At 40.5% G+C, this 21,297-nt stretch overlaps 1 protein-coding gene across 2 annotated transcripts in view; it reads right to left on the bottom strand.

Moving 5' to 3' along the window:
- The window catches only part of TBCK (TBC1 domain containing kinase), a 137,062-nt gene that overhangs the window by 40,785 nt on the left and 74,980 nt on the right, over positions 1-21,297 (bottom strand). For both annotated transcript variants that reach the window (XM_054990337.1, XM_054990336.1), the window contains exons 20-22: positions 18,595-18,680; positions 15,451-15,487; positions 7,414-7,575 (exon numbers count right to left, since the gene is read on the bottom strand). In XM_054990337.1, the coding sequence (XP_054846312.1) occupies positions 7,414-7,575; positions 15,451-15,487; positions 18,595-18,680 (285 nt within the window). The remainder of the gene's footprint in view (positions 1-7,413; positions 7,576-15,450; positions 15,488-18,594; positions 18,681-21,297) is intronic.

The following is a 21,297-nucleotide window of genomic DNA, read 5'->3' on the forward strand; positions in this document are numbered from 1 at the left end:
TGCACAAATGTGACTGAAATATACTAGCAAGCCAAGGCTTGCCCACAGGGGTTAGATAAGTATCCAACACTAGATGCTTGGGGATACAAGGGTGGTGATCAAATATATCTTAGTTCATACTCAGTAAGGAGTGTTTGGCTTAACAATGGAGACTTGTGACAAAAAAAGAATACTGAAAATCCATTAATTGACCTCTCTGCTCCAAAACATCACTGTTTAAACTAGAGTTAATATAAAAAAATACTGAGCTACTTAACATTTTTGGAGACACATTATTCAACCCAAGGCTACTTCATTGGGAACAATTTAAGACATTGTGGTTCCCCTATAACCATGAGTCAGGAAAACCATTAATCTGGAATAAGAAGATTAATTCTCTGGATGCACTCTGGATGTTCAGATAATTGAGGCAATTCCTATGGATCCAAGGACACTGAGAGCCACTGCACACATAGGGTTGGCAGGTCTCCAGTTTTCCCCGGACAGTCCATGTTTTTTCTTTGACTGGGGGAAATGGAATCAAAATACTGGACATATAAAAGTCTGGTATTTGGGGGCTCAGGCATGCCCTCGCTGAGGAAAACAGGCATCCCTCCTCCCACTATCCCCTTTCAGCAGCACAGCCAGCCAATCAGCTGCTGCTGGAGGAAGTCAGGGCTCTCAGACTCACACTCCGCCTCCCTGTGTTCAGCATTCAATCCCCTTCCCAAATCCTGCCTTCCCAAGTTACCCAGGATCTACCTCCAAATCTCTAAGAATGTCCTAACTTGGAGTGGGCAACCCTAGCACTAGCACCTCAGGAGCCCAGCAGGTGCCCAACCAAGCAAGGGAGAAGAAAGTAGGTGCAACCCCACTACCCATCAGCTGCCTCTGCTGCCGCCGCTGCCCCAGCTGCAAGTCTCTTCCACCCACATCTTCCCTCAGGCCCTCTCACTGGCTGCCTTGATGGACACCCAGCCCATGTCACTGCTCTGCTTCTTGCTGGCCATGCCAGCCCCACTGCCAATTGCAGCCTCCTCCATGTCAGTCACTTTCCTGCCTCCTCTGACACAGCACAAGGTGCTGCTGGCCCTGAGCATCAGACAGTGCTACGTAGTGGAGGCGTCCATGCTGCAGCTGCTGCCCCTGCAGAAGAGGCACTTAGATAATCCCATCCGCTCCTCCTCAGGGCTCCCAAGCAAGAACATGGTGTGGGAAAGGAGCCTGCCTGGCAGAGGAAGAGCAGGTGGTCACAAATCAGGACATCCAGCCCCTTTCCCTTCTTAGCCACTCTCAACCCATCAGCAGAAACAGCCTGGTGCTGCCGATGGTCTCTGAGTAGATGGGCTACAGTGGTCAGCAGTGAGATGCCTTTCTGGAAGCACACCTGTGAGGCCACTCAGCTGAGCTGTTTGGTGGCTCACTCACTACCCCCACCCTCAGTGAGGCTGCCTCCACTGCGTGCGCCACCTGCTGTACCTGGGAGACGGGTGAGCTTCATGATGCCACCTCCCGAAATCTCCAGAAATTTTGCAATTTGGAGTTGGTAACCCTACAGGTAGTGAGACGCAGATAGCGCCACTTCTGGAAGTGACGCCATCGCACTGGGTCCGTGAGTGCGCACGAGAGAAGACATGTAATCCAGGTAGTCTGGTATTATTTCACATACGGCAGGGAAGCTGTAAGGAAACATAAGACTAGCCCACTTTGATTGAAACAAAGGTCTATCTAATCTAGGATTTTAACTGGAGCAACCAGATATCACTAGGAAACTCAGAAGCAAAGCCCCCTTCACTATGTGAGTGCATCTTAAATGCACAATCTAGAGCCATTTTTGAATGTATCTGGATGATTATAAATTCAGCCTGACATGGATTTGCAGGTGGCAGACACATTTTACAGTATCTAGAGGTTCCATCAGAGTTCTTATTGTTGTCAGATAAAAGCTAAGGAAAGTAAATAGAAGGGAGCTTAACCTCAGGTTCAGCCACGCACTCACTGGATGGCCTTCAGCAATTCCATCCTCATAATTTTATCCTTAAAGTGAGGATTATGCCAACCTGTTTTATTAGCGGTACTGTGAGGACAAACAATACTTTAAATGTATTTCTCTCAAAAGCAATAATTTCTTCAGAATAAAGGCAAGTGTGAATATCACCATTTTCTCCGCTTCCATGAACACTTAATCAATTTTTCCCAGACATTCTGACGCAAAAGGTATGTGTTGTGTACTTAAAAATGTTTATTACCAAACACATTACAATCTACTGTAATATCAGATATATACCAGTAGGGTTAGGCCATTTGGAAATCTGACAGCTTCGTTTGAACCGAGATATCACATACCAAAATACTGAACAATTAATCCCAGTTGCTGTACAGAAACGCTAGACATATTATCTGTACGCTGTATAAAATAACAGCATGGCCAAGAAACTACTTAAAAAACAGCAAATGGAAGATTATGTTAGGGGTTTCCTCATCCTTAGCCCCAAACAAGCAGAATTGGAAAGTTGGGATTTGTGAACATCATGTATCCACAAGTGGAAAATGTGAATAATTAAAGGATTCACAGCTTTAGGTAAAATGACATCAATCTTGCAGGCCTTGACACCACTGAACATCTTCAGTGAGCAGGTGTGTGCTAACAAATCACTTTCCTTCTGTACCAAAGCCAGATTCCCCAACCCACACTTGGCTGCAAGCTATTAAATACTGGCAGCAACGCATGGCTCCCGTTTCACAAATACCATTATTCACCTTTGATGAATTTTTGAAAACTGTTCTATAAACACATTTGCCTCTTGGTCCTTGACAAAGCCATCAAACACTGATTCAAGGATATAAAATCCAGCCATAACCAACTGTATCTTTTGTAGAGAGAACAAATATAGAATACATCATCATCCTTCTACAATAGCCTACGGTTTTAGGACATTGGCTTGTTTCTACTGAAGTTCCCCTATAGATCAAGATGATCAGTAAGGTGTCAAGTGTGTCTTTCTCTTAACTGTCCTTGCATCATGGTAGTAGCAAACCTATTACCAGACTCATTGTGTCTTCCTAGCACTAATCTGCCCTGACAGTTTGGTAGATGGGGAAAGCAGGTCTGTCCAGTTAATTGCAAGATACAACAATGGAAGGAAAATGGCTCTTTTATTCTTGCAAAAAACTGATTTGTTATCAGATTGGCAAAGAGTACAAGGATGAGTCTCTCTTGCCTCTAGGGATAGCTTTGGGAGGGAACCTACAGTGTTCCCAAGAAGCAGAACAGCTGCCTGCCATGTGACTTACGTACTACATAGCTCAGCTGTTACTTCCTAGGTCCTTTTCACATGGTTTAAACCGCCATTTATGAGCATTTGCCTCACTCGCAGTGGCTTCGGCATGACACTCCCTTGTTCCACACTGTCCGAGGCAGTTTCGACTTGGTGTCTTGTTTTTCATTTTAGACAGGCTTTGAAGCTTTGGTGCAGTTTTGGGCTCTCAGACTTTGCAATTCACATCACACTTTTTTTTTTTTACTTTGAGCATGTGTAGTAACATTGCAATGTTGGAACCCATCCCTCTCCGCCCAGTTTTTGCTGATTGGGCTGTCCCCTGCCAATCGGAAAGGCAATTGGTGGCAGAGTTCTGGGAGAAAATATGTACCACTTTCATTTAAAAAAAAAATCAAGCCAGGAAAGGGTTAAAATGCTGCTGCTTCTTTCCCTCCCTGCCACTTTGATTTGCAAATGGCTGTGCAAAACATGGAGGGAAAAGCAGCCATTTAACTCTTACCTGGCTTTTAAAGCCAGGAGGGAATCAGCAGTACAAATCATTCCTGGCTTTATAAAAAACGTGTTCCTACCCCAAGGGAGGAAGGGAAAAGCAGCCATTTCCTGGCTTGTAAAGCCAGCAAGGAATAAGCAGCAAGGTTAGGAAAAAAAGTAAGAGAGTGGGTGCATATGTGAGAGGAAGGAAGCCAATGGAGAAGCAGCCTTATGACACTTTCCTCGCTTTATTAAAAAATGGTGGACAAGGAGTTCAGAGAGCTGAGGAGGGTGAGAGTGGTTAATTCTGCACAGACCAATCAGCTCTTGGGGAAAAGGAGGGGGGGGAGAAAAGCAAAAGGGGCGTATAGAGTTCACACTGATATTAATCACGACAGCCACAACTTGGCAGCAGCTTCAAAATAACATCGCGGTATGTCCACAGGGTAAAAAATTGGGGATACTGCGGACAAACATCGGTACTGCATTCCATGATTAACTTGCAAGTGTGAAACTCCTGCAAACACGGGAAGCAGAACAGATACTGAAATCCTTTAAAGTCTGAGTGTGAAAAGGGTCCTAGAGAGTTGGATTACAAAGCAGTATTCGACATGTCTGTATTTTTCAGACAGTTATTATAATCTGTCTCATATTAAAGGTAAAGGTGCAAGCACCGAGTCATTACTGACCCATGGGGGAATGTCGCATCACGACGTTTTCTTGGCAGACTTTTTGTTACAGGGTGGTTTGCCATTGCCTTCCCCAGACATCTACACTTTATCCCCAGGAAACTGGGTAATCATTTTACCAACCTCGGAAGGAAGGAAGGTTGAGTCAGCCTTGAGCCAGCTACTTGAACCCAGCTTTTGCCAGGATCGAACTCAGGTCATGCGAGCACAGCTTGGGCTGCAGTACTGCAGGTTACCACTCTGCGCCATGGGGCTCTTATTATATCTGTAAAAACTGCACCCAGTGAAATGTGTATGTTCACCACAGGATTTAATCATTAATCCAACTGCTGAACACATGAAAGCTGCTTTACACCCTTTGTCTCATACCAAGTTAAACCACTGCTTTACTGAGGCCAGTACTATCTACTCTGCCTGGCGGTAGATCTCCACAGCCTTCAGTCTCGAACTTGGGATGTTCAGCATGCAAAGTGGATGATCTTCCAGGGAGCCATGGCCTTGCCCCAACTATAGAACTATTGGTAAAAAAAAGAAAAACTAGTTGTTAAGATTTCTTTTTTAAAAGTACACTGTACAGCGCAGTAGATGCCAGAACAGCGTTTCTTATAAACAGGATGCTGCTCTGAAGCAAGGAAGTCCACTTGCTAAATACTGGCTTTTGCCTTTGGAAATGTTTCATATCAACTGGGGGAAATGTGATTTTAACTCTCCAGGCCATTTTCCCAGTTGAAATCATATATGGCCCTCCCATATAGGATGAAATGGGTATACATTCAGTGGTCCTGAACCAACGCCTACCGCCCTTCTCTCGACAGCTGCTTTCAATTTTGTTTTAAAATACGGATTTCATAATTATGACCTACTAGTTGGGGAAAATGCTGCTTCGTCCAAACTTTTGCAGCCAAAACAAAATGGGTAAAAGAGATGTTTAGGTAGTACAAAATGGAATATGAACATAAATTTCTAGCCTCTAGACACACATAGGATATTCAAAGGATATTTAGGCATATATTTACTTGGCCTTCTCTCCTGAAAGAACTGCTCAAGGCAGCTTACAACAACTGCAAATTAGGAGGTACAGCAAATGTTGTGAAATATTTTTAACACCTTAATTAAACTTGCAGAGCTGAAACTTTGGGAATCTGAGCCCCAAGTTACTTAACACTGATAATAAAAGAATCCCTTGTCTTTTCTACATACTTTAGACTGTTCGGGCTTGGCTTTACGGTCCTGAAACAAATCTGTGGAAAATTAAGGGGCTGTCATCTTGTGAGCAGTTATTGTGTGTGTAAACCCTAGGGGTAAGGTTTTAAAGGGCAATTGAAGGGAACTATTGCAACTAGATGCTGCTTTAGTACAAGTCTCCCTAAATTACAAAATGATTGACATTTCCAACAATGATATGCCCCTCTGAACTAAAAGTCAACAGAGCTGTCAAGAACTGTGCAGAACAGTCACTGGGGGAAAATGTGCATGGGGCAGAGAGGGAAATACAGATAAACAGAATGGCATTGAGATGTTGCTTATTGATTGTGGAATTCTGGAAAGAACTGCTGACTCTAGAAAAAATGATCGCGTGGCGCTGCATTGGCAAACCCCAATTCTCCTTGGCTTTTGGCAGAAGTGATGCTCAAAGCTTACAAGTTACAACTATTATTTCATAATGCTTTGAAAAATATTAGTGTTAACGTTTACAGCCACTTGCATATTTACTTGCATTTTTTTCACAAGAAATTAGACCATCCCACTGTCACGTTATCATCTCTGACTGGCAATGGCTCTCTAAAGTCTCTTTCATCTTTGCAGTCACAGATCTTTCAATCAGAGTTGGAAGGAATTCAAATGCCACATTCTGTAGTCATATATGGTGCTTAATCACTGAGTTGCAAGACCTTCCCCAGAAGCATAACTTCAGCTACAATGGCCCCTGCCCAGGCCACAGAATCATGTTTAACACATGGAGCTACACATTGTATGAATTTCTAGAGATGTTCAATGGCTAATATGGAACACCACTTCTAAAATATCAACAGTGCCATAGCTCAGCAAGTAGGAACCTATTTGACGACTTAAGAGGGGCCATATTGTTAAATTAAAGTCCTAACGAGTATTATATAGTAGAGGTGACTTTGAAGGTGAAGGCTTCCTGGAACAGGGCAGTTAACTGTGCAAAAAACCTTAAAACTTGAAGAAGTTTAAGATGATGAACAATTGCTGATTTTTATGTGCAAATTTCTTAGGATTTCTTAACAGTGTAATTTCTCATGTAAACAGTTTATTTATAGGCTTATTTCAATACAAATGATGTAACATACAGTCTCGAGCTTGAGTTCATAAAAGACAAAGTTCTCTGGTGAGCAATTTATATTAGCAACCTGATCTCAAGCACAGTAAGGTATACTTACAGTGCAACCCCAAGCAGAGTTATTCCAGTCCACTGAAAATCATGGGCTTCAAATAGAATAACTCTGCAGAGAACTCTGCTGTTATTTATATATAGATATCATACTCTGCTTTTCTTCCAATGTGGACCCCAAAGAGGCTTACATCAACATTCTTCCCTGCTCCATCAGATTAGGCTGACACAATAACTGGCTGAGGTCACCCAGCAAGCTTCCATGGCAAAGTGGGGACAAGATACTAGTGCAACACTCTAACCACTGCACCTAACTAACCTAACTCTTCATCGGACGGAGCAGTAAAGACCATCTATGCTTATGCTTATCATTAGCTTAGTATTCAGATATTATTACATTTATACAACTTATATAACCAAATTGTGTTTTTTTCCTCCGTTTAACATATAGCCCACAACTGATGTAAAGTGTGGTCAGTGTGACATATGGTACTTGCACTGCACTACTATGTCAATTCCTTGAGTCCTGCCCTCTCCTTTGAAATTATGTTCAAAGTTTGAAAAACAGTGAGATAGACTTGCATGAACAGCGATGAAGGGCATCCAACATAAAAACAAACCTAATACATTTTAATACCTGGTAAATCAGAGAAGAGCAAAATGCATTCGTTGAATCCATTAGAAAGAAGCCGATCTCTCAGCTGCTGCAAAATTGCCACTCCAATACAGAATGGAAAGGAAGAATTCCCGAGTAGTAGCGTATCCCACAGATGAAAGATTTTGTGCAAAGGAAAGACATCTGCAAGGGGGGCACATAAACATTAATTAGGACTAAACAACCATTTGTACTTATCTTGGAAGGCTAAAAACATCACCTGGATTAAGTACATAATAGTCCTATTGATTGTATTTACTTACTCAGTGTAATCTGTCTTGAGAGACAGTGAGAAAGGCAGACTATAAATAATGTAAATAAACAGGAATAGTCTAATAACCAAAGGTTGGATCCAGGGCACTGCCAGTAAGATTGCTAGAATAAGATATCTCCATTTCCTCCATTCTGCTGTAGCACACTAACTGCCAGTTATGCTCCTGAGAGTCAAAGGATCCTCAGGAACATGGGTGGGGGGATCTTCAGTGGGATGAGTAAAAATTTGCAAAGGTGCCCTCCTCTCCTCCATCAATTGAAATACCATTCCGAAGGGGTGGCTCTCGGAAGTCATAGAGGAGGAACAAGCAGGCTTTTTGCCAGACAGACAAATAAGAGACAATTTAAGGACAGTGATCAATGCTATTGAATATTATGACAAGCGTTGTGACAAAGAGGTTGGTTTCTTCTTTGTTGACGCTGAAAAAGCGTTTGACAATTTAAACTGGGACTTTATGTTTGCCACTATGGAAAAGCTACAATTGGGAGAAAGATTCATCAGAGCAATTAAGGAAATTTATAGAGACCAGACTGCAGCAATTGTGGTGAATGATGAATTGACCAAGAAATTGACGATAAGTAAAGGAACAAGACAAGGTTGCCCGTTATCTCCATTGTTGTTCATTTTAGTATTGGAGATTCTGATGATACAAATACGTCAAGATGATGAAATTCGTGGAATAAAAATAAAGGACTATTCATACAAGGTCAGAGCATTTGCGGATGACATAATGTTAATTGTAGAGGACCCATTGGAGAACATGCCAAGAGTGATAGATAAGATCAAGGAGTTTGGAGACTTGGCAGGTTTCTTCATTAACAAAAAGAAGTCAAAGATATTATGCAAAAATATGACTAAGCAGAAACAACAATTGTTAATGGAAACAACGGATTGTGAAGTAACAAGTAAAGTGAAATATTTGGGAGTCGAATTAACTGCAAAGAACATAGATCTATTCAAAAACAATTATGAAAAACTATGGACTCAGATAGAGAGAGACTTGATTAAATGGAATAGATTGAATTTGTCATGGTTGGGTAGGATTGCAGCAGTTAAGATGAATGTGTTACCAAGAGTAATGTTTTTGCTACAGACAATACCAATCATCAGAGACTCCAAACAATTTGAAAAATGGCAGAGGAAAATATCAGATTTTGTTTGGGCAGGCAAGAAGCCTCGAGTGAAAGTGAAAGTTTTACAAGATGCAAAGGAAAGAGGCGGAATGCAACTGCCCAATCTGAGACTTTATCATGATGCAATCTGCCTAGTTTGGTTGAAAGAATGGATGACATTAAAGAACAAGAAATTATTAGCCCTAGAGGGATATAAAAAAATATTTGGATGGCACGCATATTTATGGCATGACAAAGTAAAGGTCAACTCGATGTTCCTGCATCACTTTGTTCGGAGAAGTCTATACATAATCTGGAAGAAGTACAGAATTTATCTACAAGAAGGAACCCCTTTGTGGGTGGTTCCATATGAGGTGATAGACCCGAGAGCTGTTGATAATGAACAACAATGTTTAACGTATAAAGAAATAACTAAAACTGAAGCATCCAAACTTAGAATAAAGACACAAGAGGAACTATCACCTAACTACGATTGGTTCCAGTATAGACAGATCAGAGACTTATATAATTCGGACTCTGTAAAGGGAGGTATACGAATAGAGAATTCGGAACTAGAGCAGACCCTTCTTAAAGAAGATAAGAAAAGAATATCCAAGGTATACCAAGTACTGTTGAAGTGGTATACCGAGGATGAGATAGTTAAAACACAAATGGTGAAATGGGCTATAAACTTTAATAAAGAAATAACAATGGAGGCATGGGAATACTTGTGGAAAACTACAATGAAGACAACGACATGTATTAATATCAAAGAGAACATTCATAAAATGATCTATCGTTGGTACATGACACCAAAGAAGATTGCGCTAGGGAATTTGAATACTTCTAATAAATGCTGGAAATGTAAGAAGCATGAGGGCTCCCTCTATCATATGTGGTGGTCGTGTGAGGTAGCCAGGCAGTACTGGGGGGAAATAATAAGAGAAATGAGTGAAATTTTACAATTTCAAATTAATAAGAACCCAGAACTCCTGCTACTGAACTTGGGAATGGAGGGAATTCCAGCCCAACACAGGACGTTGATATTTTATATGACAGCAGCAGCTAGACTTTTGTATGCGCAAAAATGGAAAGTACAAGAAGTGCCAACTATTGAAGATTGGACTTACAAATTGCTGTATATGGCTGAAATGGACAAGATGACAAGAAAATTGAGAGATCTGGACTCAGGGCAGTTCAACACAGACTGGGAGAAGCTGAAACAATACCTGGAGAAGAAATGGGAGGTGGGAGGAAAACTGTGGCAGTTTGAGAACTACTGAAGTATTGAAGTAGAGGGGGGAGACTTTACCGGGGGGAGAAGAGATAAATGTGAATTAATAAGCAGTCAGATTAATAGATTGACATATATATAGATATATATAGGTTAACAAACAGAACATAGAGAAAATAATTAATTATAAGGACTAAATATAAGGAGCGATTAACTAACAATATTTTCTTTTTTTTCTGACAAGTTTTGTACCAAACTGAATGTCTGAAGATATAGATGGGTCAAATTGATTGACTACGTGAGGAGAGATATATAGAACTATTATAAAAAGATAGAATGAGTAATATATATAGAGAATAAGTCAAATTGTTTGATATAAACGAATGTATGATCTATATGGTTTATGATATATAGAAATACCTGAAATTGAAAAATTGGGATAAATTGTTTATCTAAGATAGAAACAAAGGCTTACAGTTTGGGCATATAATGTTAAAAATAGTTAAGGATGTACTGCTTAGAATAATGGAGAATATATATTTGTTTTAGATAGAGGAAGCTAATAAAAGTAAGGGAAAGGGGACAAAGGGTTGGAAAGCTGTTGGAAGTCAACAAAAAGGGGGGGGAAAGGGAGGGGGTTAGAGATGAAAAAATTGGGGAAAATTGAATGTAAATGTGGAAATAATGGATTCTAACCCAATAAAAAATTTTCAAAAAAAAAAAAAAAAAAATTGAAATACCATTCCATGTGTGCCTTTGGATTCAACTCATCACATTTAGATAGAGTTCCAACTGAACTAAAACAGAAGGGATTATGATCACCACTACCAGAATGAAACCGCTTCTTTAGCTCCTTCCATTTTTCACTGAAGGGAAGAATCTATCAGAGGGCAATACGCATCTGGTACATTGCAGTGGGCCAAGAAGCAAGCGCAACAAATGAAAATAATCATGTGGAAACCTTTGATATCTATTAGGAATATAATAGTTTCCTATCAGATTAGGTGCTGCATGGTTTGAGTAACTGATTGCAGGAAACTGTAAGCAATCCTATGCAGAATTCATCCTTCCAAATTCACTGTCAGTGGCTTTAGAAGGGTGTTACTCTGCTTAGGACTGCACTGCTGGACTATAAAACTGCACCCAGGCCTCTCTGCATGTCCATCAGCACATACGGAGGAGGAGAGGACAGCAGTTCCCTGAAGGCAGAAACATGGTTGTGAGAGTAGGCAGGGAGGCAGAAGCCAATGCATAATTGAGGTATTAGCCTGTAGGGATAGAACAGTTGAAATAATTTCACTGAGACATTCATGGCCAGTTTGGTGTAGTGGTTAAGAATGCAGGACTCTAATCTGGAGAACCGGGTCTGATTCCCCACTCCTCCACTTGAAGCCAGCTGGGTGACCTTGGGTCAGTCACAACTTCTAGGAGCTCTCTTAGCCCCACCCACCTCACAGGGTGATTATTGTTGTGGGAATAATAATGGCATACATTGTAAACCGCTTTGAGTGGGCATTAAGTTGCCCTGAAGGGCAGTATATAAATCGAATGTTGTTGTTGCTGCTATTATTATTATTATTATTATTATTATTATTATTATTATTATAGAAAAGGAACAGAAAATTAAAAACCAACACATACATTAGAATACAGGAATATAATCTAGATTGCAGTAATCTACTGTCCAAGGGACTACCCTTGAAAAGTGTTTGGAAAAATGGTGCTGAATGCTATGGCTTGGATGCTGACTAGAGTGGACTGCAGGGAGCATATTATTCCAGTCTTGGCCCATCTACTCTGGCTCCAGCCACAAATCAAGGTACTGGTGTTGACTTTCATAGCTCTGCACAGCTTGGGACTTGTAAATTTAAAGGCTCACCTACTCCCTAAAGTCATCTTCTGAGACCCTGCTTTAGGTTTCCTTGCCTTTTGAGATTAGGCAGGTGGCAACCTGGGACAGGGCCTTCTGGGTCATGGTGTACTCTTGTACTCTCTAGGGAGACTTGTCTGTCCCCTTCTGTTGCCATTCTCCTTCAGAGAGTGAAGACTTTTTTGTTTTGTTCTCGCTTTCACACAGTGATCTCTCATTACTGATCTGTTTCAATTGCTCTTCTTATGTTCTTCCGTGTGCTTTAACTTTAGTTTTAACAGTTTTAATGATGTGTTCCTGATTTGTTATTTGCTTTTATTATGTATGTTTTTGATCTGTTAGCTGTCTTGGTGGCATGGATGAGGGCAGAAACAAATAAATAAAAAGCAAATAGGCAAGGAGCAAGATGCTGGGAAAATGACAAAAAAGAGGCAACTCAAGGAGATATTAAAGAAAACCCAAAAGGCAGGTGGCTGATTGATCCTCTTTGTGTGATTGTCAATAATGTTTCAACAAAAGGCAGGCAAAGAATTTATTTTAAGACTACTGAGGACCTGTTGTTTCATTTGATTTGATCAATTTCTTAGTTTTTAAATTCTTGACATGCGCTACTTCTTCACAAAAAGAAGAAAGAGTGAAGAAGACACGGCACCAAGTATCTGGGGACACTGGAAGGGAATGGGGGTTACCAGTAAGTCCTGGGACACAGAAGACAAGCAAGGATATTTTCCAAGATTAGAAATGTGATCTCAGGGTACAGAAATCATCTACAGGAAACCAGATGGTGGTAGGTTGTTTAATCAATTAATTCATTGATTAAATTGTTAACTGCAGCAAAGACTTTTAATAGGTTGACAGCACTATATTTCATATATTTTATTTCACTCATCAGGACAGCTACAAGGTTATTGCATTGTAATTTGGGAACAAACTATATCTAACCTTGTTTAGAAAGATTTGTTTTCATACGAAGATTTATTACTCCCTAAAGCAATCAATAACTCATTTCAATATTATTAAATGCCCTGTAAATTATATATTTTGGTCCCCAAAATACTTCAAGGACTTTCCTCATCTTTCTAAAATGCCCTGAATTTATGCAGAAGGGTATTAATGAACAAAAAGAAAACGTTTTTAATGTTGATACAAATCATACTTCCCATCTGTTTCTTCAATGGATTGTGGGTTTTTTGTCCCACAAGCACAATCAGCTTTTAATAAATATTTACCAGAGAAATAGTCAAGTTAGGAAACGGTAAAATAATTGACCAAGGTATGTAACAGCAGGCAACATGTGGTTGTTCCTGGGGAAACAAATACAGGGTAAGTCTCAATGACTAGTGTCCCACGTGGTAGGGTTTCTGGCATGTAGTTGCTTGGTAGTGTGTGCTTGAAGTGTGGAATTTTTCTCCAGCTGCCGTTCTGTCATATATCACAAAAGTGAGGGGCTTTATGTGTGGGTGGATAGTCAATTTTATTTGTAATTCAAGGCTGTTGATGTTGAACATGTAAGGTAATTTCCCCAAACGGGAATTTCATGGCTCAAGTCTTCTTTTAAGAAACAATTAATCAATCCTACATTTTTATCTATGGTTTTCAGACTTTGCAATATTGAGAGTTATTTATGTACTCTGAGTAACTGAAACAGCAATTTCTTTACATTTCTCATTTATGTATTGGTGCTTTTGAGCTTAACTGAAAGACGACACCCTGTTATCTGGAAAGTTGTTTGCGCGTGGCTAGTTGCAGTATATATGTACATGTGCTTGATTTTGATAAGTGGAACTTTCTGAAATTTTTGCCCCCAACCCATTTTGCAGAGGTGATGTGTAAGTATGTACATGAACCCCGCCCCAAGCACAATTTTTTAAAGAAAAAAAGAAAACCTCTTGGGATAGCCTAGCAAGCCTGATCTTATCAAATCTTGGAAGTTAAACAGCATTGACCCTGGTTAGTATATTATCTTTTTGAAGGAGGAAAGCATTTCCCTGACTTCAGTGCAGATATTCTTAAAGGTAAAGGTAGTCCCCTGTACAAGCACCGAGTCATTACTGACCCATGGGGGGACGTTGCATCACAACGTTTTTTTGGCAGACTTTTTATGGGGTGGTTTGTCATTGCCTTCCCCAGTCATCTACACTTTACCCACAAGAAACTCATTTTACCAACCTCGGAAGGATGGAAGGCTGAGTCAACCTTGAGCTGGCTACCTGAACCTGGCTTCCGCCAGGATCGAACTCAGGTCGTGAGCAGAGCTTGGGCTGCAGTACTGCCGCTTACCGCTCTGCACCGCGGGGCTCTGCAGATATTATTAACTCCTCAGAATTCCTGTTATGATTAATCTCTTAATTTATCAGTGTCATGGCAGAACTTGAATAATGTTTAATTTGCTAAGCAAATTTAAATTCTATAGTGCCAGACTTGATCTTTTAAAACTACCACATGTCGAGTTATTTTTTCCCAATAAAAGCTTTTGTAAAATTATTTGTAAAAGTATATTTACATCAATGCTTACCATGAAATTCATATATGATATGATGCTGACTGCAAACCTCCTGTTAAACATATGAATTGCTCCATACATTTGTGGCCCAATCCTGTGTGAGTTATGTAACTTTATGTAAAATGAACACAGCATTAGATTGCAGCTTAACTTTTTAATAAGCTGTAGATTTTTTAAAAATAAAAATAACTTTAAGGCCTAAATTACATACCCTGAGCACATAACTGAAACCTTCTGATAGAGGGATCCACACAGCCAATCCGGCATCACATTTAAACTAGGTTTGATACTACTGGCTTGAATCTGGTGTCAGCTTGCGCTGTAACCATTTCCACTTCAAGAGAGTCCTCCACTGTTGATCATGTTCTTCTTGAGCCATGTGCTTTAGCTCCCGTAACCAGTGTCCCTCAAGGAGCTGAAAAGTACTTAACGCCAGAGAAACACACTCTGCACTGTATGGGGCACACCTTAAGATCCCATTCACTGCTTTTAAGAACAAAGGGGAACTAAGAGTCTCTCTACATGAGATGCCTCGGCGTGCGTTTGTCAAGTGTAGGGAGATGCAATGTTACCTGGGAAGAGTAGTTTAAAAAGACAGAGCCAGTGGAGATCGCTCCTCAGGGGGTTTATTAATTTCATCTTCACCTCCTCGAAGGCTCTGTCAATTTCAGTCCAAAACTGTGTGGGATTGTAACCAGAGGGCAGCAAGGAATGGAAATGGGCTGGAGCTACCTTCCAGAGCCAAGCTTGAACCTGGAGAGGTTATAATGGGCTGAAGTTTCCCTTCTGGCATTTCACAGCCCCTTCACACAGCTCCAGTGTATAGCAAAGCTTTTGCCCTGCCACCAGCTCTGTCTTTTTAAACTACCTTTCCCAGCTAACATTGTATCTCCCAACACGTTCTTCACATCAGATGTCTTGTGTAGAAAGACACTAACACAAAGAGCTCAACATTCGTTAAGTACATGAAATAAAGGTAATATAAATTTTAATAGTATAGAAAAACCGGAAAATGGTCATACTCACGTGTAAACATTGTGAGAAACCAAGGAATAGCATATAACTGAAATGACAAAAAAATGGTTAAAGCAGCTGCTAGTGAAATATCTTTTACATTACTGCAGTAGTTCTAGGTTATCTAACTGCACTTAGAGTTAGTGCATGCACATTAAGGCAGGATTGTAGCTTATATCTCAGTTACTGTATCATATCACCAATGTTGCAGTTTAGACCCTAAATTTCCCCCCTATATTTCTATATTCTGTCCTAAGGCACTTGAAGCAAGGCCTCCAAAGAGGACCACAGTGGACAGCCTTCAAGGGCAGTCCCACATAGGGTGCACTGCCGTAATCTAGAGGTTACCAGGGCATGCACCACAGTGGCATCACCTACCCAAACTGCTCTCTGTCCTCCTACTTAACAGTGATGGTGTTTTACTTTGTTTTATAATCTGGGTTCCACTCAGCCAGCATATTTCCATTTTTAACTCCTCTTTTCTTTTTTAGGCTACAGTTTTATTAACCTAACTGAACTAGAAACTGAAGCTATATAATCTACACTAACAAGACTCTAGAAGCACTGTGTGTTTGGTACAATTTAAGGCAGGGAATTTGGGTGTACAGCGAGAGCTTTGTTTGTTATTATCACCAAAGAACCTCCCACTATTAAGAGACGAGTCTGCCTTTCACTGTCAAAGAGCAACTGGTTTCTCTGGTAGCAGGAATTGCTCTGTCAAAACAAAACCCAGGCATACACATGGTTCACAAACAATTACTTCCTTACATTGTAACAATTACCTGTAGTTGCAAAATGAAATGTATATGCCTAATTTTTGCATCCATTTATGCATAACTGAGACATGAAGAGGTCACCATGGAGACCATTAAAGTGCTCTAATACTCAGAACTACTGAGCTGTTCACAAAGACTTGTCAGATCTTACTGTCTGACAGGTAATCAATACCGATTTTACAAGGTCGTCAACAGGTCTGTGACTGCACTATCCAAGGTGAAGGGTACATTGCAATTCCCCCCCCCACCCCAATGTAAACATTCTAGAAACAGGCAAGAGTTAGCTCTGTTGTGAAAGAAATTATGGTTGAGAATTATCTGTTTTTTGTATCATTCTACCTTGGTGGGGAAAAAATAGAACCATTTGAAAGAAATGAAAAGGACACACGAGAATCCGGTGAAATGGATGTAGAAATGGTCTCTTAGTACACACTGCCCCCTAGCAACCTCACTCCTGTATAGCCAAGTATCAGACTGTTCAAATGGTTACCACAATGCTTCCTTAAAGTTTTTGTTTGATAGATTCGGTATGAACCACAATTTTGTTCAATGGAACTGTACATTTGTATCTCATACCAATACTTTTCAGTATTAATTTATGCTTTACAATTAAAAGAAACTATATAGAACTTCATACACCCCAAGTATTTATAATTTTATGCCAATTACTCTTCTAATAATCTTGTGAAGCAAGTTTGCTTTTGAGGTTTTTATAAAACTGGGAACAGGTTATAAACAGATACATAAACGCTTGACATTGGGTCACATGGTCTGCCAATGCTTACTAATATGAACTTCCAATTGCCCTCGAGTCACATGCCATGTTTGCCCACTATCATATCTGATATTTGTGCCAACTCTACTGGCCTCTTTGCACATTCTGCATTATTTATTTTTATTTTATTTTACGTCGTTAATACCCTGTCTCTGTCCGTAATGGGGACCCAAATTAGCTTACATCATTCTCCTCTCCTCCATTTCCCCCTATCACAACAAACCTGTGAGGTTGAAAGCATGTGACTGGCCAAAGGTCACCCAGTGAGCTTCCATGGCAGAGCAGGGAACTGAACCTGGTCTGCCCAGATCCTAGTCCGTCACTCTGGCCACTCCACACTGCCTCTCTATTATTAGCATTGCAAGAAGGAAAATGAGTGACCTATATTTCCTCTCTTTCTACTTTTATCTCATGTGAAGAGGGGAGACGTGTATCTGTTGTGCTAACAGAATGTGCATTTACTGAAGAAGAAAGGAAAGGTGTGGATGTCTTCTCTTTGCAGCAGACACAAAAGCTGGCTAAGAGGTACAAGTTCCTTCTCACAGAACTTGCAAACAGATTCTCAGAGGAGCACCCAGAAATCTCTCAGCCAGCTGCTCTGAAACAGATGTTGCCTTCTTGATTGAAGATTACAGAATCAAGGACCTCAGGGTTGTCTTCTTAATTGAAATCCACACAAACTTGAACTATGAACTTGCAAAATGTATGCTTGCCCAGTAAGCAAATGCTGTTTTCACAGGTGGTTTTCAATCAGCTAAACTTTGGGAGATCAGGTACTCAAAACAAGGCCTCCAAAGAGGACCTGAGTGGACAGTCTTCAAGGAAGCCCCACACAGAGCACATGGCAGTAATCTGAACTGGGAAATGTTATATCCAGCAAGTAGATGTTAAAAGGGAAAGAGGTTTGGCAGAAGAACTGGGTGGAGATTAAGAGGAATAGGCCAGAAAATGTTTTTTAAAAAAAACCACCAGAAACCAGCAACAAAAGAGCAAGTGCAGTCCCAGTAAAGATGCAGAAAACCCAGTAATAAAACAATATGCACGCAGCTGGCAAACAATAACATGTGTGCATGCTTGGGGAAAAGCCACCACAGGTGAACTGTACCTCTAAGGATGTGTAGAAACGGCCATAGTACCACAGACTGACTACTTTTCACCCTAACTCAGAGTCACCTGGGACGTGTAGTTCTGTGGACTTGATACATGTACTAGGATCTTGAAACTCCCCAAACTACGTTTATCAAGATATTTTGAAAAAAGTCATGACAGTAAAATTGATAGAATATCTGTTTTTAAAATGTTATCTGTTTTTTCTAAACCAAGATTTCAGTACAAGTCTCAAGCAGGCAGAAGCGGCTAGAAGTGATGTGGAGAAGATCAAGAGATTAATTACTGTTTTTGTTTGACACTGGTATCTTGTTAAGTGGTACAGCTTAATCAGTACATCGCCAATTGATTGAACCAGCAGCTGCAAGCTGAAACTGAAGGCTTCTTTATATCATATTCACTTTGGATGGTGAGACAAGGAAGCAAACCTTTGAAATTAGCCCTAATTTTCTTTTGGGCTACTGTTATTAAAAATCTATGGGAAGCATTTCCACTTACATCTGGAATGAAGCCAATTTCATTGAGATGGTTACTCAGCTCTGGGTCATGGAATGCAATCATCTGGGAGAACACAGTCAAGTATTCTGGAATTCCCCGAGAATGAAATAAAAAAGAAAGTTTTTTTAAAAAAACATTCACTAAGAATTTGACTGTAGAGATCAGAAATAATAGCTGATTTTTCAACTTTCTATTCCAAACAGCACAAAGAGGAAAATAAATAAAATCTTAAAATGTTTGCTACAATTGGTTTGCAGTCTGACCATTGTTAGATCTCTTTATTTTCTTTCTTTCCCTTCAAAACAGGTAGAAACAAAAAAGTTGCAGGAGAAACAGATTTTGTCTAATGTAGTTATATTCAGAAAGATCTACAGAAAATATGTTGCAGTTGTTTTAAACATCATTTTCTTCTAATCTGGATTTGACACTTGTGGAATTATGGGAGTATGTGTGATGGTATTAACAATAGTTTAAGACCATCTGTTTCTGATATACTACTTCTAAATAAAGAATTGTTGAGCACGTACAATACTCAACATTTTTATTGTTATGGAAAACCCTCAATAAAATATTAGCTACAAGAAAATGGGTCAGTCAAGGAAAAAAAGACATGCTGACCTTCTGAGAGGATATAAAAAAGCCAGAGACAGACCACCCACTAGCTGTCAGCTACAAGTGGCTGCTCAAGTAATTCGCCATGATTCTGCAGAACTTATTAGAATTCTGATAATCTCAGTTTCTATTGTTTTACATTAAGAATGTCCAATTTTTTCATCTGTGGTAGGGAAGCGGGGAGAGAGGAAGACTTTCTCTGACCAATCTGCTAAGACCTGGGACACCCACATATTCATCGCACACATCCCTATGAAACTTGTAAGGAGTGCCTAGCCTCTCCATGAATAATCCTGGTGCAAAAAAGCTGTGCAAGTGAAAATTCCCAACTTATTTTGCAGATCTTTGTCAAAAGACTTTATTGAGTAGTTAAACAGATTTACATCTCCTTCAGGGTAACAAAAGACCTCTAGCTCCTCACGGGGCCTGGGACAATGTATTTTGAGCAAAATCTTACAGCTATCTTAGATGTGCAGTATAGGAAGGAGTTGGGGGATGGAGGGGGGGTTAATTGCTGCAAATCATAGTTGTACATCACTGTTTCCACAATTTGAAAATAACCTTTTCAAAATATGGGAAAACAGTACAAGTCTATGTAATTACTCTGGTCTAAGCCCACTGAAACCAACAGAATTGCATAGAATCTGCATAGAACTGCACTGTAAAGGTAGCATACCTGTGGGACTGCGTCTCCCATTATGTCCCCTACGGGGCATTGTGCTCTGCAGACAAGCAACTCCTGGTGGTCCCCAGCCTGAAGGACATCTCTCTGGCCTCGACCAGGACCACGGCTTTTTCTGCCCCAGCCCTGGCCTGGTGGAACGCTCTCCTGCTGGAGATCTGGGTCCTGCGGGACCAGTTATAGTTCCGCAGGGCCTGTAAAACGAAGATGTTCCACTGGGCCTTTGGCTGCGGACCAGCGGTAGTCCTCTCCCTTTCCACCTAAGACCACCACTTTTTCTGTGACTGCCCTCGGCCATGTGTTATGCCCATATATTATGGCCCATATGTGGACTCCCAATAGTCTATCTAAGTTGCCTATATATAAGGTACCTGGACTATTTTAATGACTGTTTTTAAGATTACTACTGTTTTTATAGTTTTTATGATTAACTTATTGTATTGCATGGATGTTGTGAGCTGCCCTGAGCCCATTCGTGGGGAGGGCGGGGTATAAAGCCAATCCAATCCAATCCAATCCAATCCATAAATAATAGTATGGCTGTAAATGGACTATGTATCTGACAGGCTTATAAAAAAATACTATGCAAATTATGTGATTATATTTAACCAACATTTAAAGAAAACATCTCTATGAGCTACGGAGAATTGGCTCATGGCAGTTTTTAATGTGCCTTTACATATTTTACATGATAACCAGTGTGGTGCAGTGGTCAAGGTATCAGAATAAGACCTTGGAGATTCCACAATGGCATCCCCACTCTGCCATGCGAGCTTGCTAGGTGATCTTGGGCCACACACACACTTTCAGTCTAACCTACCTCACAGGGTCATTATGAGGTTAAAATAGGAGAATAATATAAGCCAATATGTGTCCCCACTGGGTAGAAAGGGGAGCGTATAAATGAAGCAAAACAAACAAATAATTTCCAGTCTTTCTTCAATTTCATGATAGGTACCTGATTTGATTTTTTTAAAAGGCAGATGTCATTAAGTTTTCAACTTGAACGTTTTTAATACTGGCTACGTGAGTGGTCAAATACATAGCTAAAAGGTTGTTCCCAGGGCTTTTTTTCTGGGAAAAGAGGTGGTGGGTTGCCCTCGGAGAAAATGGTCACATGGCTGGTGGCCCTGCCCCCTGATCTCCAGACAGAGGGGTGTTTAGATTGCCCTCCGCACTGCCGAGCGGCGCGGACGGCAATCTAAACTCCCCTCTGTCTGGAGATCAGGGGACGGGGCCACCAGCCATATGACCATTTTCAAGAGGTTCCGGAACTCCGTTCCACCGCGTTCCTGCTGAAAAAAAGCCCTGGTTGTTCCAGAAGCTTCTTGCCTTATTTTTAATTATGCCCAAAGCCACACAGGACTTTTATTCTACTCCCCAGCCCGGTATGAAAATCCATTTGATCC

The sequence above is a fragment of the Eublepharis macularius genome, chromosome 10 (genome assembly GCF_028583425.1).
Source record: "Eublepharis macularius isolate TG4126 chromosome 10, MPM_Emac_v1.0, whole genome shotgun sequence".
Lineage (NCBI taxonomy): Eukaryota > Metazoa > Chordata > Lepidosauria > Squamata > Eublepharidae > Eublepharis > Eublepharis macularius.